The 14,511-nt window shown below is 42.5% G+C and overlaps 1 protein-coding gene across 3 annotated transcripts in view; it reads right to left on the bottom strand.

The window, feature by feature from the left end:
* LOC137352986 (actinia tenebrosa protease inhibitors-like) overlaps positions 1 to 9,537 on the bottom strand; it is a 32,496-nt gene extending 22,959 nt beyond the window's left edge. For 2 of the 3 annotated variants that reach the window (XM_068018834.1, XM_068018835.1), the window contains exon 1: positions 8,956 to 9,536. In XM_068018834.1, the coding sequence (XP_067874935.1) occupies positions 8,956 to 9,355 (400 nt within the window). In that variant the 5' untranslated portion in view covers positions 9,356 to 9,536. Of the gene's footprint in view, positions 1 to 8,955 lie in introns of all 3 variants that reach the window. The other variant, XM_068018836.1, reaches the window with a different exon arrangement.
* Positions 9,538 to 14,511: the final 4,974 nt, after the last annotated feature.

The raw sequence follows: 14,511 nt of genomic DNA, 5'->3' as shown, positions 1-14,511 counted from the left end.
ATAAAGAGGGGGGGGTGGAAATGATAGTAAACTAACCAGGAATATAAAAACCAATTGTAAGAGCTTTTACAAGTATATAAAAAAAGGAGAGTAGCTAAAATAAATATTGGTCCTTTGGAGACAGAGACAGGAGAAATAATGGAAAATGAGGCAATGGCAGAGATGTTGAACAAATATTTTGTGTCTGCCAAATTACATTTCAAAAATAAAGGGTAACCAAGGGGCTAATAAGAGTGAGAAACTTGAAGTAATTAATATTGGCAGAAAAAATAAAGTATGAGAGAATCTTAGGGACTAAAAGCCATCAAATTCCCAGGGCCTGATGTCCTACATCCTACAGTTCTAAGAGAGGTAGCTGCAGAGATAATGGATGCACTGGTTATGATTTTCCAAAATTCCTTAGATACCAGAACAGTCCTAATGGATTGAAAGTTAGCAAATGTAACACTGCTATTCAAGAAAGGAGCAAGAGAGAAAACAGAAAACTGCCGGCCAGTTAGCCTGACATCAGTCACCGGGAAAAGGCTGCAATCTATTAAAGTCTTAACAATGCACTTAGAAAATCATAGACAGAAAATCAGACAGAAATCAACATGGTTTTATTAAAGGGAAATAGTGTTTGACAAATTCATTAGCTTTTTTTGAAGATGCAACTAGTAGGGTAGATAAAGGGGAGCCAGTAGATGTAGTATACTTGGATTTCCAAAAGGCATTTGATAAAGGTGCCACACAAAAAGGTTAATACACAAGATAAGGGCTCCTGGAGTTTGGGGGCAATATATTAGCATGAATGGAGGATTGATTAACAGACAGAAAACGGAGAGTAGGGATAAACAGGGCATTTTCAAGCTGGCTGGCTGTAGCTAGTGGAATGCCTCAAGGATCAGTGCTGGAGCCTCAACAATTTACTATTTATATTAATGACTTAGACAAAGAGACTGAGAGTAATGTATCTCGGTTTGCTGATGATACAAAGCTAGGTGGCAATACAAGCTGTGAGGACACAAAAAGGCTGCAAAGAAATATAGACAGGTTAAGCGAGTGGGCAGCCAGGTGGTAGGTGAAGAACAAGAGGATGTGTAAGGTTATTCACTTTGGTAGTAGGATTAGAAAAGCAGAATTTTTTTTTTAAAAAGGCATGAAATTTTTAAATGTTGATGTTCAGAGAGACTTGGGCACACTTGTAGAAGAAATACAGAAAGTTAGCATGCAGGTACAGCAAGCAATTAAGGTAGAAAACGGCATGATGGCCTTTATTTCAAGAGGACTGGAGTACATGAACAAGGAAGTCTTGTTATAATTGCACATGGCCTGGGTGAGACCATACCAGGAGAATGGTATGCAGTTTTGGTCTCCATAGCTGAGGATGGATATACTTACAATGGAGGTAGTACAGCAAATATTCATTAGGTTGGATCCTGGGATGAGAGGGTTGTCCTATGATGAGAGGCTGTGTAAATTGAGCCTATATTCTCTGGAGTTTAGAAGATTGGGAGGTGACCTCATCGAAACATATAAGATTATGAAGGGGTTTGACAGGGCAGATTCTGAGATTGTTTCCCCAGTTGAGGAATATAGAACACGAGGGCACAGCCTCCAGATAAGGGGGCAATCATTTAGGACAGTGATGAGGGGAAATATTTTCACTCAGAGGGTTGTAAAACTTTGGAATTATCTACCCCAGAGGGTGATGGATGCTCCCTTGTTGTGTTATATTAGAGAAGGAGATCGACAGATTTTTGATCTCTCAGGGAGTCAAGGGATATGGGGGAGTGGGCAGGAAAGTGAAGCTGAGGCAGAAGATCAGTCATGATCGTATTGAGTGGTGGAGCAGGCTTGAGGGGCCGAATGGTCTACAGCTGCTCCCATTTCGTATGTTCTAGGTTAAGGAGCTCCCATGCACCTGCTGCTCCTGTAGTGGAGGACACGGGTTTGGGAGGTGCTGCCATAGAAGGTTGGCATGGTTCTGCCATGTATCCTGTAAATGGTGCTGACAGCAGTTCTAGTGGGTAGAGGGAGTGGCTGTTCAAGAGATGGATGGGTTGCTTTGTCTTGAATTACTGAAATCCTGGTGACTGACACTGCAATAACAAAGCTCGGTGCCTCTTGATTCTGGTATACGCACAGAGCTAGACTGTCCCACCCAGATCTACAGAACGCCCATGGGGCTGGTCTGATCTAGAGAAAACATTCGAGAGACAGTGAGCTCAACCCAATGCAAACCACATGATTGAAACAGAACAGTGTTCCTCGAGTTCCACAGTACGAGCAACGAGAATAGATACAGGGAACATCTGCAGGTCAGCACAGCAGTTAAATAATAAAATCTTTGTTTTTACTATCTAGATGTCATCTGAACCTTTTAATATATTACTTCCTGTGACACTCCTACTCAATTACCATTCCAGCCTCTCATGCAGCTCTGTTTTGCCTTCGCCCTTTCAGCAAATCTACTTATCCCGGTCAGGCAATATCTCAATTTTAACATTCCCATCCTGTGTTTAAATCTCTCCATGGCCTTGCCTCTCCCTAGCTCTGTAATCTCCTCCATCTCCACAACTGTCCAAGATCTCTGTGCTCATCTAATTCTGGCCTCTTGAGCATCCCCAATTTTAAAACTGCTCCACCACTGGTGGCCGTGCCTTCACCTGCCTGGGCCCTAAGCTCTTGAATTCCCTCTCTGCCTCACTGCATCTATTTCCTTCTTTAAGATGCTCCTTAAAACTTGGCTCTTTGAGCAAGCTCTTGGTCATCTGCCCTAACATCTAATGCGCCTTGGTGTCAAACTTTGTCTGATTACGCTCCTGTGAAGCACCTTGCAACATTTAACATTTAAGGTGCCGTATAAATGCAAGTTGTTGTAAAGTGCATCTGAACTGCGTAACTATCATTAGTCACAGGCACGGCTTCCTCCACATCAGACAGACATTAAACCAACCCATTGGAGGAATTGTCTTTTAGTCAAGAACTGGGACCTTGGGTCAACAAATCACATGTTGTATTGGAAATAAAGGAGATTAAGCCCAGGAGTCAGTGGGGTAGGGGCAGTGGGGATGAGATGCTTTCCTAATGTCGGACAGTCAGAGCACTGATAGATTCGAAGTCAAGCCAACTTTGTTCTGCCCCAGCCTCTTCTCCTGCATCGGAGCTATTTCGTCTCCCTTTCTGCAGTTTGTGATCAGACACAGATTCCAATTTAGTGTCAAACTAGACAGGGTTTTGTGTCTGATCTATCACAACCACCTGGAAGTTTTGAGACTATATATCTGATCAGAAATAATGCTTACAATCAAAGCCTTCCATCCAAATAATCTGAACAGGATTCAATTCCAGGTTGATGCAGTGGGGAAAAAAAAAACGATGTCAGCTAATTCACTGTTACCCTGACAAATATGAAAAATATTTTGGTCGATGATGCAGCAACAAGAGTACACAAATAAGAACAAAATATTTAACACCGGTCTGGAGAATACTGTGAATGTAACGAAGGACAGAAAATATGGCGAATGAAAGGATGCCCAGTGTTTCCAGCCATTGGATAAAAATGGACAGAAAATCTCGACCATAATTTCAACAGATAAACAACATCTTTTGATCTAAAAATATAATCCTATGCATCGAACAGTGAAAGAGAGAATATTTTCAAGTCAATGAGATTAGGAATTCTCTTCCAAAAGCTCCTAAATATATATTTCAGTGGGATCAGTCTCAATTCCATGGTTCGAGTACTCATCAACCCATTAAATAATTCATTTATTTGCTACATTCATCGACTTTGATGTCCATTAACTTTAGGCTCCAGCCTCACATTTACCTCTGCATTGCACTGATCCATATATCATCACGATCTACACAAGGACAGAATATAGTGGCCAGACTAGTTTTGCTGAATCTAATGTCTTTATCATTTGACTACACAATAGAGAGATTGAAAAGGGAGTGTTCTGTGTAATTTCTAAGATCTCTGTGGGTGTCCCTCTTAACTGCCAAAGCGCATCATAAAGCAACAATGCAAGCTATAAAACTTACAGAACCTCCCATGACTATCCTAGTTCTTAACTATTTGTGGGCTAGCATTAAATCACCTTTTGAGTGAATTTGTAGATTAAATCTGAGATTGGAATGGGTTAAAGTAGCTCTGCCTCTCCCCACCGATTCCCCCAAGGGTCTGGGGATAGAATAGTGGTAACAAGGCGTTCCTTCATAAACCAGGTAAGATGCCAGGGCTTGGTGAGAGATCTTGGAGAATTGTATGTATTAAATTTGAATGACCCACTGTGAACTTGCCACCTTCCCATCGTTGACGCATCATCGCCTTCAAAAGAACTATGCAAAGTAACCACAGGGAACTAAAACTGCATCGAAATCCAGGGTGTGACCCGGACTCTAGATCCCATTCCAAATGATATCATGCATCATAACTCACTCTGCTCTACAAGTCACATTAGAACTTCTACAAGGCAGCACCTCTGCAGATAATCCAAGTGGCTCGAACTCTGCAATTAAATTCAGGATGCCAGAGTGGGCAAATGAAGATATAAAAATATAGAAAAGATACAGAAAGCTGTCACCCTGCATCCAATGCATGGCCAAGTGCAAAGAGGTAAGAAACCAGTTTAATATCCACCAGGACAGAAAGAGGTACAATCTACAAAAGTCAAACCCTGACCAGCATTGTCCCAATTTTCTCTGCTATTTTTCAGGGAAGATTGCTCATTTTAAATCTTAAAAAAAAGGTTCTTAAATTTTGCAATAAGATATTGCTACTGAAGAACAGAAGCTCTCGCACCTGCACCAACATTCAATTAGATCATAACTGATGTGCACCTTAACTCCATCCTTTAATACCCTTACCTAACAAATAGCTATCAAGCTCAGCTTTGAAAATTTCAATTGGTCAAACCTCAGGAGCTTTTTGGGGGAGAGAGTTCCAAATTTCCACTCCCCTTTGTGAAGTAGTGCTTCTGACATTGTCCCTTGAATGACCTGGCTCGAATTTTAAAGGTTCTGCTCCCTTGTTCTGGACCCCCCCACTCCCACCTGAGAAAATAATTTCTCTCTATCTATCCCATCAATTCCTTTAACCCCTTAATCTTCTATATTTAAAGGGAATACAAGCCGAGTCAATGCAACACACCTTTTTTTTTGCTATATAATCCTTCCTGAGATGAATGTCCAGAACTGAACACAATTACTCCCGATGGAGTCTAACCAGAGCTTTATGTAATTCTGTACAAAGGGCAGAACATCCACCCATGTGTATTCCATCTCCCTTGAGAAAAAGACCAACATTCCATTCACCTTTTAAATTATTTGTGTACCTATCCACTAGCTATTGGTAAGTTCTATACAGGGTTCTCAAACCTCTCCACTCCTCTCCATTTAGAAAACACTCAACCAGCTTTTGTAGAGAGAAAGACACCCTGAAGAGAAACTGCTTCAAGTTAATTGAGAGGGTAATTATAAACCATAGTTCAGAAGTCTGCACATCAGATACTAAACTCCAATATGCCAGCAAACCCCAACAAGGCAGCACTTTTCCCATGGATTAGTTTTTAACTGTAGATTGACAAATCCAGATTTCTTAATTCCAAAGTAGCCAAGTAAATTTGGAAAAAAAAGTATTAAAAAAATCAGTTATAAAGGAACATGACTAAAAAGGTAGAATAAAGAGAAAAGGAACACAGGAACAGCTGGACAACAGTCAGCCTTTTAAGCCTGATCCCCTATTTAATTAGATCTACCCCGCAGAAACTTAGCCATCAAAAACTCTGCTGCCCATTTCTTATTTCACACCAAGTCCCGTTCACCCATCATATCTATGCTCGCTGATCGATATTGGCCCCCAGTCAAGCAATGCCTCAGGTTTTAAATTCTCATCCTGGTTTTCAAATCCGTTCATGGCCTCAACCCCTCCCTATCTCTAAATTCCTCCAGCCCCACATCCCTCCGAGATCTCTGTGCTTCTTCAATTCCGGCCTCTTGAACATCCCTGATTTTAAATTGCACCACTGTTGGCGTCCATGCCTCAACTGTCTTAAGCTCTGGAATTCCCTCCCTAAACCCTTCAGTCTATCTTTCCACCTTTAAGACACTCCTTAAAACCTACCTCTTTGACCAAGCTTTTTGTCATCTGCCCCAATATCTCTTTATGTTGCTTCATAATGTTCCTTGGGATGTTTTATTACATTAACAACTTGAATTTATATCACACCTTTATCATGCTAGGTTTAAAGCGTGCCTCAATATAAATACATCCTATTTACACAGAATTCTCAATTAAAATAAAGCTTGGAATGGCAAAAAACAAACTGATTTATCTCAGTGAGCTTAAATCTGCTCTCACTATTAAACTCACCTCAAGTCTTCAACGTCTCCCTAAATCTTTGTAAGAATTTGGTATCAAAACAAAGTCAGGTCGTGAGATGTACACACACGTTGGTGATGTCGTGAACATCATGGTGTCACCAACGGGGTACATACAGAACATTAGCGGTTACGATACAGACTGTGAGCTAAAGATACTAATTTCAAAAATGTATTCAATTCATCTCAATTTGATGGCTGGAACCAGAAAGCTGCCCAGTTGTCATCGTGAATCCAACTGGTTAACCAAAGTCCATCCAGGAACGGAACCCGCCACCCCATCAGGTCTACATGTGACTCCAGTCCCACAATACATAATCCTCTCAGACAAGTCGAGACAGGCAATGATTACTGGCTTGTCATTGTTGCACACATCGCAAGAAGAGATTTTAAATATGAGCACTCATCTCAGGGCACAATCTTAAAGCATTAAGACTGGAGAATATTCAGGGATTTTTTTAAAAAGTCAGAAATCCAAGAATTTATGGTGGAAAGAAATAGGTTGGACTTTATTTCAAAGGGGTTGGATTCAAAGCAAAGAATGTATGTCCCAGTTTTACAGACCCCATCTGGAATAACTGCATTCAATTCTGGGCACTGCATCTCAGAAAGGATATTGAAGGGGGATGCAGCATAAATTTACCAGAATAAGAGCAGGACAAAAAAAAAAAGCATCAGTCGTGGATTAGCGGGTAACTTCGCACTTCGAGTCAGAAGATTGTGGGTTCAAACCCCACTTCAGAGAGTTAATCAAAATCTAGGCCAACTCTCCCAGTGCAGGATTGAGGGACTGCTGTACTGGCGGAGGCGCGGTCTTTCAGCTGAGACATCAAATGAGGCCCTGTCTGCCCTCTCAGGATGGATATAAAAGATACTGTAGCACTGTTTAAAATAAGACCAGGGGACATCTCTGCCAGTGCCCTGGTCAATAGTTATCCCTTAATCAATCATCATTAAGACAGTGGATCTGGTCATTATCACATTGCTGTTTGCGGGAGCTTGCTGTGCACTAGTTAGCTTCTGCATTTCCCTACATCGCCACATTTTATAACATGCTTTGGAATACCCTGAGGCTGTGAAGGGGATTATATAAATTCAAGTCTTTCTTAAATAGACAGATGGGATTACAAACTAAGCTTCTCCACAGTTTAGAGTCAGAGTTATACAGCACAGAAACAGGCCCTTCGGCCCATCGTGTCTGTGCCGGCCATCAAGCACCTATCTATTCTAATCCCATTTTCCAGCACTTGGCCCGTAGCTTTGTATGCTACAGCGTTTCAAGTGCTCATCTAAATAATTCTCAAATCCCCTCTAAATCTCCTGCCCCTTACCTTAAATCTATGCCCCCTGGTTATTTATTAATTTTAGAGGTTGAAGGGTATAAAATAACAAAAAAAGTATTAAACAGGCTAGAAACAAACTATTTCCTGTGGAAAAATCAAGAACGAGAGCATAATCTGAAAATTAGTGCTGCCATTTAGAAATTAAAAACAGAAAAGATTTTTTCACGCAAAAAAGCTAACGTAAATATAGAACTTGAACCCCCAAAGGACTATAGATTCTGGTTCAATTGAAATGCAAGACTGAAGTCGATAAAAATAAGGACATGGAGCAAAAAAACCCAGCTAAATGGAGTCATGGTACAGATCAGCCATAATCTAAAGAAAGGCAGAACAGGATAAAGGGGCTGAATGGCCTCCTCCTATTCGGCCATTCTCATGTCAGATATGGAAATTCAGATGCAGGTCATGATAATCATTTTAGACTTACAAGGGGAGAAGGGGAGGAGGGGAGGGGGAAGGGAGGTGAGGGAGTGAATCCTCACTGTTTCACACATCTTTAATCAACATCCTTTGATCTTTTTAAAAGCAGAGCTACTCGATTAACAACGACTGGATGTGAAAGGTTAACATCCCCGCCCTGTCACAGGCTCACGACAACATCACACTGGAAATTCGACTTCCAAATCCCCTTCCCAAGCACAAAAACTCCCAGGGCATACTTCCATGCAAACGATTCCTCTTTTTAATGTTGCCATTTTACTAGTTTACAGGTGCATTCCATTCCTGCCTGTACACACTCCCTCCTGTCGTCACTTTAATTGGCATGGAGGGAGAGAGAGTAAGGAAAACACAAATTAAAAACAAAGTCCATGGTTTATTTTAAACTCAGGTTTGAGTCTAAAGCCTGTTTCCTCCCTAAACAGTAACACAAACAAGGCTGTATTTACTACTCAGCCTCCCCTCCCAAAGTTTAAAATTCATAGTTAACCTTTTTAAATAATTGACTCATCTACTCCAACTCTCAAATCTCCCCATGGGAAGGTACTGGGAAATAGGAACTGAGTTATATTAAAATCACCTCAAGATAGAACCCCAAAGGCAGTGTTTATAATCCAGGTGACTAAGGGGCTTCCCACCTATAGAATACTACAGAGAGGATAGCTCTGTAAACATACTGTTGTTTAGGGTGCTTGTACACAGAATCATGGAAAGTTTAAGGTAAACACAGCTTCTCCCCAGACAGTTGTTTGTTTGGGGAAAGAGTCTCACTGTTACCAGGAAGCATCTTTAAGTTGTTGGTTGTTACCTGGTGGAATCGCAGTGGGATCGACGATTTTGCGAACGGCAACCGACCGGCTGCTGGCTTCGTATCCCGGGCGAGAGATGAGCGTACAGAGCGGCTTCTGGCCGGGCAGACAGTCGATGAGGAGGCAGCTCATCCTTCCCTCCGAGTCCCTCTCCTCCTCCAGCAGTGCCAGGTTACAGCGCTCCGCAGCGCAGCATTGAGACAGGCAAAGCTGGGAGCTGTTGACCAAGCTGGCTCCCAGGAATTCAGCACCGTCCTCGAAGCTCCTGGAGTGGAGGGAGGTGCCCTTGGAGACGGTGTAGGAGCCCAAGCAGCTCTCCTGTGACGAGCTGGAGGACCTGAGGAACATCAAAGCCAACAAGGAGCAGAGGTAGCAGCGACTGAAGCTTACCTGCGCCATAGTGAAACACACCTTCACCTGGAACCTGTGAAATGAACACGGAAACTGACTCTCCACTGCTAAACCACACAGTCCAATCGATTTGGGAGAAAGGCTGGTTTGAAGACAATTATTTCTCCAATCCGAGTTGAGAAGGAACTTTTAGTTTAACTTTTCTTTTCACTTCCCTGTAACTGACGTCACCGACAAGTTGCAACAATCAGGACAATGTATCCGCCCACTCTAATTATTTATTAATTTCCACCTCTGAAAAAAAATTCTCACACTCTCTCTCTCTCTCTCTTACCCCCCCCCCCTCCCTACCCACTTCCTCCAATATATAATGTGGTTAGAAAATCAAGGAAAGGTGAGTTGGGGTTTTTCCCCCCTCTTTCTCTGGGATTAATTATTTCAGTAATTCTTACATCACAATGAGAAACCGTGAGAATTTGTAAACGTCCCTCTCGGTTTAAAAAATGCCTTTATCATTTAAAAAAACACACACACACACATCTGGAATATAAAACTTTCACTTGCCCATCAATGTTCCAAATCCCAATGGGAGTTTCTGATGAAACGGTCACTTGAGCTGAAACTCTACTTCTCTCTCCACAGATGCTGCTGAGTATTTTCAGCGTTTCTTGTTTTTATCCCAATCGGAACTGGATTATTTATCACCTATAAAAAGGGCAGAAGAATGATACGAGGATTGTCCCCCAAATAACATCTGTCTACATCTGTAATCTAAAAATTTCAGTTACAGTCATAGAGTTATACAGCACAGAAACAGGCCCTTCGGCCCAACGCGTCTGTGCTGGTCATCAAGCACCTATTTATTCTAATCCCATTTTCCTGTAGTCCCGTAGCCTTGTATGCTACGGCGTTTCAAGTGCTCATCTAAATACTTCTTAAATGTTGTGAGGGTTTCTGCTTCTACCACCCCTTCAGGCAGTGCGTTCCAGATTCCAACCACCCTCTGGGTGAAAATATTCCTCCTCAACTCCCCTCTAAACCTCCTGCCCCTTACCTTAAATAAAGAACAAAGAACAGTACAGCACAGGAACAGGCCATTCGGCCCTCCAAGCCTGCGCCGATCTTGATGCCTGCCTAAACTAACACCTTCTGCACTTCCGGGGCCCATATCCCTCTATTCCCATCCGATTCATATATTTTCAAGATGTCTCTTAAACATCACTATCGTATCTGCTTCCACCACCTCCCCTGGCAGCAAGTTCCAGGCACTCACCACCCTCTGTGTAAAGAACTTGCCTCGCACATCCCCTCTAAACTTTGCCCCTCGCACCTTAAACCTATGTCCCCTAGTAACTGACTCTTCCACCCTGGGAAAAAGCTTCTGACTATCCACTCTGTCCATGCCACTCATAACTTTGTAAACCTCTATCATGTCGCCCCTCCACCTCCATCGTTCCAGTGAAAACAATCCGAGTTTTTCCAACCTCTCCTCATAGCTAATGCCCTCCAGACCAGACAACATCCTGGTAAACCTTCTCTGTACCCTCTCCAAAGCCTCCACGTCCTTCTGGTAGTGTGGCGACCAGAATTGCACGCAATATTTTAAGTGTGGCCTAACTAAGGTTCTGTACAGCTGCAACATGACTTGCCAATTTTTATACCCTATGCCCCAACCGATGAAGGCAAGCATGCCGTATGCCTTCTTGACTACCTTATCCACCTGCGTTGCCACTTTCAGTGACCTGTGGACCTGTACGCCCAGATCTCTCTGCCTGTCAATACTCCTAAGGGTTCTGCCATTTACTGTATACTTCCCACCTGCATTAGACCTTCCAAAATGCATTACCTCACATTTGTCCAGATTAAACTCCATCTGCCATTTCTCCGCCCAAGTCTCCAACCAATCTATATCCTGCTGCATCCTCTGACAATCCTCATCATTATCCGCAACTCCACCCAATCTATGACCCCTGGTTATTGACCCCTCCACTAAGGGAAAAAGTTTCTTCCTATCTGTGCTATCAATGCCCCTCATAATTTTGTATACCTCAATCAGATAACACCCACCCCCCCTTCTCTGCTCTAAGGAAAACAACCCTAGCCTTTTCAGTCTCTCTTCATAGCTGAAATGCTCCAGCCCAGGCAACATCCTGGTGAATCTCCTCTGCACCCTCTCCAATGCAATCACATCCTTCCTATAATGTGGTGACCAGAACTGTACACAGTACTCCAGCTGTGGCCTAACCAGCATTTTATACAGCTCCATCATGACCTCCCTGCTCATATTCTATGCCTCGGCTAATAAAGGCAAGTATCCCATATGCCTTCCTAACCACCTTATCTACCTGTGCTGCTGCCTTCAGTGATCTATGGACAAGTACACCAAGGTCCTTCTGTATTTCCTAGGGTCCTACCATCCATTGTATATTCCCTTGCCTTGTTAGTCCTCCCAAAGTGCATCACCTCACACTTCTCAGGATTAAATTCCATTTGCCACTGCTCTGCCCATCTTATCAGCCCATCTATATCATCCTGTAATCTAAGGCTTTCCTCCACACTATTTATGACAGAACCAATTTTCATGTCATCTGTGAACTTACTGATCATACCTCCTATATTCACTGATAATCATTTAATGTACAGTACAAACAGTAAGGATCCCAGCACCGATCCCTGTCGTACACAACTGGTCACAGGCCTCCATTTGCAAAAACAACCCTTGACCATCACCCTCTACCTCCTGTCACGAAGCCAATTTTGGATCCAATTTGCCAAATTGCCCTGGATCCCTTGGGCTCTTACCTTCTTAACCAATCTCCCATGTGGGACCTTATCAAAAGCCTTACTAAAGTCCATGTAGACTACATCAACTGTACATCTAGTCACCTCCTCGAAAAATTCAATCAAGTTAGTTAGACACGATCCCCCCCTGACAAAGCTATGCTGACTATCCCTGATTATTCCCTGCCTCTCCAAGTGGAGATTAATCCTGTCCCTCAGAACTTTGTCCAATATTTTCCCAACCACTGATGTTAGAGTCACCGGCCTATAATTACCTGGTTTATCCCTCCTACCCTTCTTGAATAATGGCATCACATTTGCTGTCCTCCAGTCCTCTGGTACCTCTCCTGTGGCCAGAGAGGATTTGAAAATTTGTGTCAGAGCCCCTGTAATCTCCTCCCTTGCCTCACATAACAGCCTGGGATACATCTCATCTGGGCCTGGCCAGAACAAGTTGTTTCAACTTGTGCTGTGCTTTGGCAAGTAATTAAATAAAATAAAGTCTAATATATAATTAATTAATTAAAATGTGAGGGATTATTTTTAAATAATACACAGGAGTTGAGTTCCCACTTGTTAGATCATATTACACAGGAGTTGAGTTCCCACTTGTTAGATCATATTTTAAGTTTCAAAGAAAATTCATTTGCATAATTACAAATGTGTCATTTTCCATGAAGCAGTTCAGTTGAGCAACGTAATAGTTTAGTTTAGTTTAGAGATACAGCACTGAAACAGGCCCTTCGGCCCACCGAGTCTGTGCCGACCATCAACCACCCATCCACACCAATCCCACATTCCTACCACATCCCCACCTATATATTTCCCTACCACCTACCTACACCAGGGGCAACTTACAATGGCCAATTAACCTATCAACCTGCAAGTCTTTGGCATGTGGGAGGAAACCGGAGCACCCGGAGGAAACCCACGCAGACACAGGGAGAACTTGCAAACTCCACACAGGCAGTACCCGGAATTGAACCCGGGTCCCTGGAGCTGTGAGGCTGCAGTGCTAACCACTGCGCCACTGTGCCGCCCCTTAGGATGTAATCATTTTTCCATTTCCGATTTTATAACTTGGAGCAGTTTTATTAAAACAGCTGAAAGTGGGTTTATCACCAATAATTAGAAGGGTGACCAATCCTCAGCCTGTGAGTGTAACCTGATTAACCTGTGAGCAGCACTAGCAAAGCCAGAATTGATTCCCCATTGCTAATAACTAGCTGAACGGCTTGCTAAGGTATTCCAGAGTAAACTACATTGCTGTGGGTCTGGAGTCACATATAGGCCAGACCGGGTAAGGACAGCAGATTTCCTTCCCTAAAGGACATTAGTGAAGCAGATGGGATTTCAGTAACAACTCAGTAGTTTCATGGTCATCAATAACTGAATTTAAATTTTCCTCCTGCTGTGATGGGATTTAAACTCGTCTCCAAATCATTAATCAGTGCCTTTCTATTACTACAATGAGAACAGAAAGTGCTGAGTATTTCCGGCACTTTCTGTTCTCATTTCAGAGTTCCAGCATCCGCAATATTTTGCTCTTCTTTTCTATTATTGGTCTGGTAACATAACCAGGATCCTACTGTTGCCTTTAAAAGTCATTGATAATTTTGATTTTAAATACACTGAATAGTTTTGTTGGCATACACTAGACACTTTGAGTAAGTTGAATATTTTTGACATGAATTCTTTTTAAAGTGCTAACTTGTGTCCGTGCACTTAAGGAAATGTGTACAATTTGAGAGCCTTCTCAAGCCTGTGCAATCAGCAGAATCTTCCAATGTAGGTGCAGCATGATTTGGGAAAATTGAATTTTCAACCAGTGTAAAAGATCATGGAAAACACAAATGTAAGTGGCTTTGGTTGTAACTCACTTGGGTTTAAGATTTCCTGATCTTTAATGCTGCTTCAGTGAATTCCACCAGAAATGCATTGATATTACTGGCTACAAAACATCAACCTACTGCAATATAAAATTTGCACATTTTACCATGTTATGTTGTGGTTCGGCAAATTTTGAAATTATTTAAAGTCTAAAGTATAAATAATAATTGACATCATCAGGGTGGCACAGTGGTGCAGTGGTTAGCACCGCAGCCTCACAGCTCCAGCGACCCGGGTTTAATTCTGGGTACTGCCTGTGTGGAGTTTGCAAGTTCTCCCTGTGTCTGCGTGGGTTTCCTCCCACAGCCAAAGACTTGCAGGTTGATTGGTAAATTGGCCATTGTAAATTGCTCCTAGTGTAGGGAGGTGGTAGGAGAATGGTGGGGATGTAGTAGGGAATATGGGATTAATGGTAGGATTAGGATAAATGGGTGGTTGTTGGTTGGCACAGACTTGGTGGGCCGAAGGGCCGGTTTCAGTGCTGTATCTCTAAAAATATTTTTTTAAATCATGAAGGGCCATACAGTCTACAG

This window comes from Heterodontus francisci, chromosome 40 (assembly GCF_036365525.1).
Source record: "Heterodontus francisci isolate sHetFra1 chromosome 40, sHetFra1.hap1, whole genome shotgun sequence".
Lineage (NCBI taxonomy): Eukaryota > Metazoa > Chordata > Chondrichthyes > Heterodontiformes > Heterodontidae > Heterodontus > Heterodontus francisci.
The sequence above is the reverse complement of the archived record's forward strand: the minus strand, read 5'-3'. Positions and strand labels throughout refer to the sequence as shown.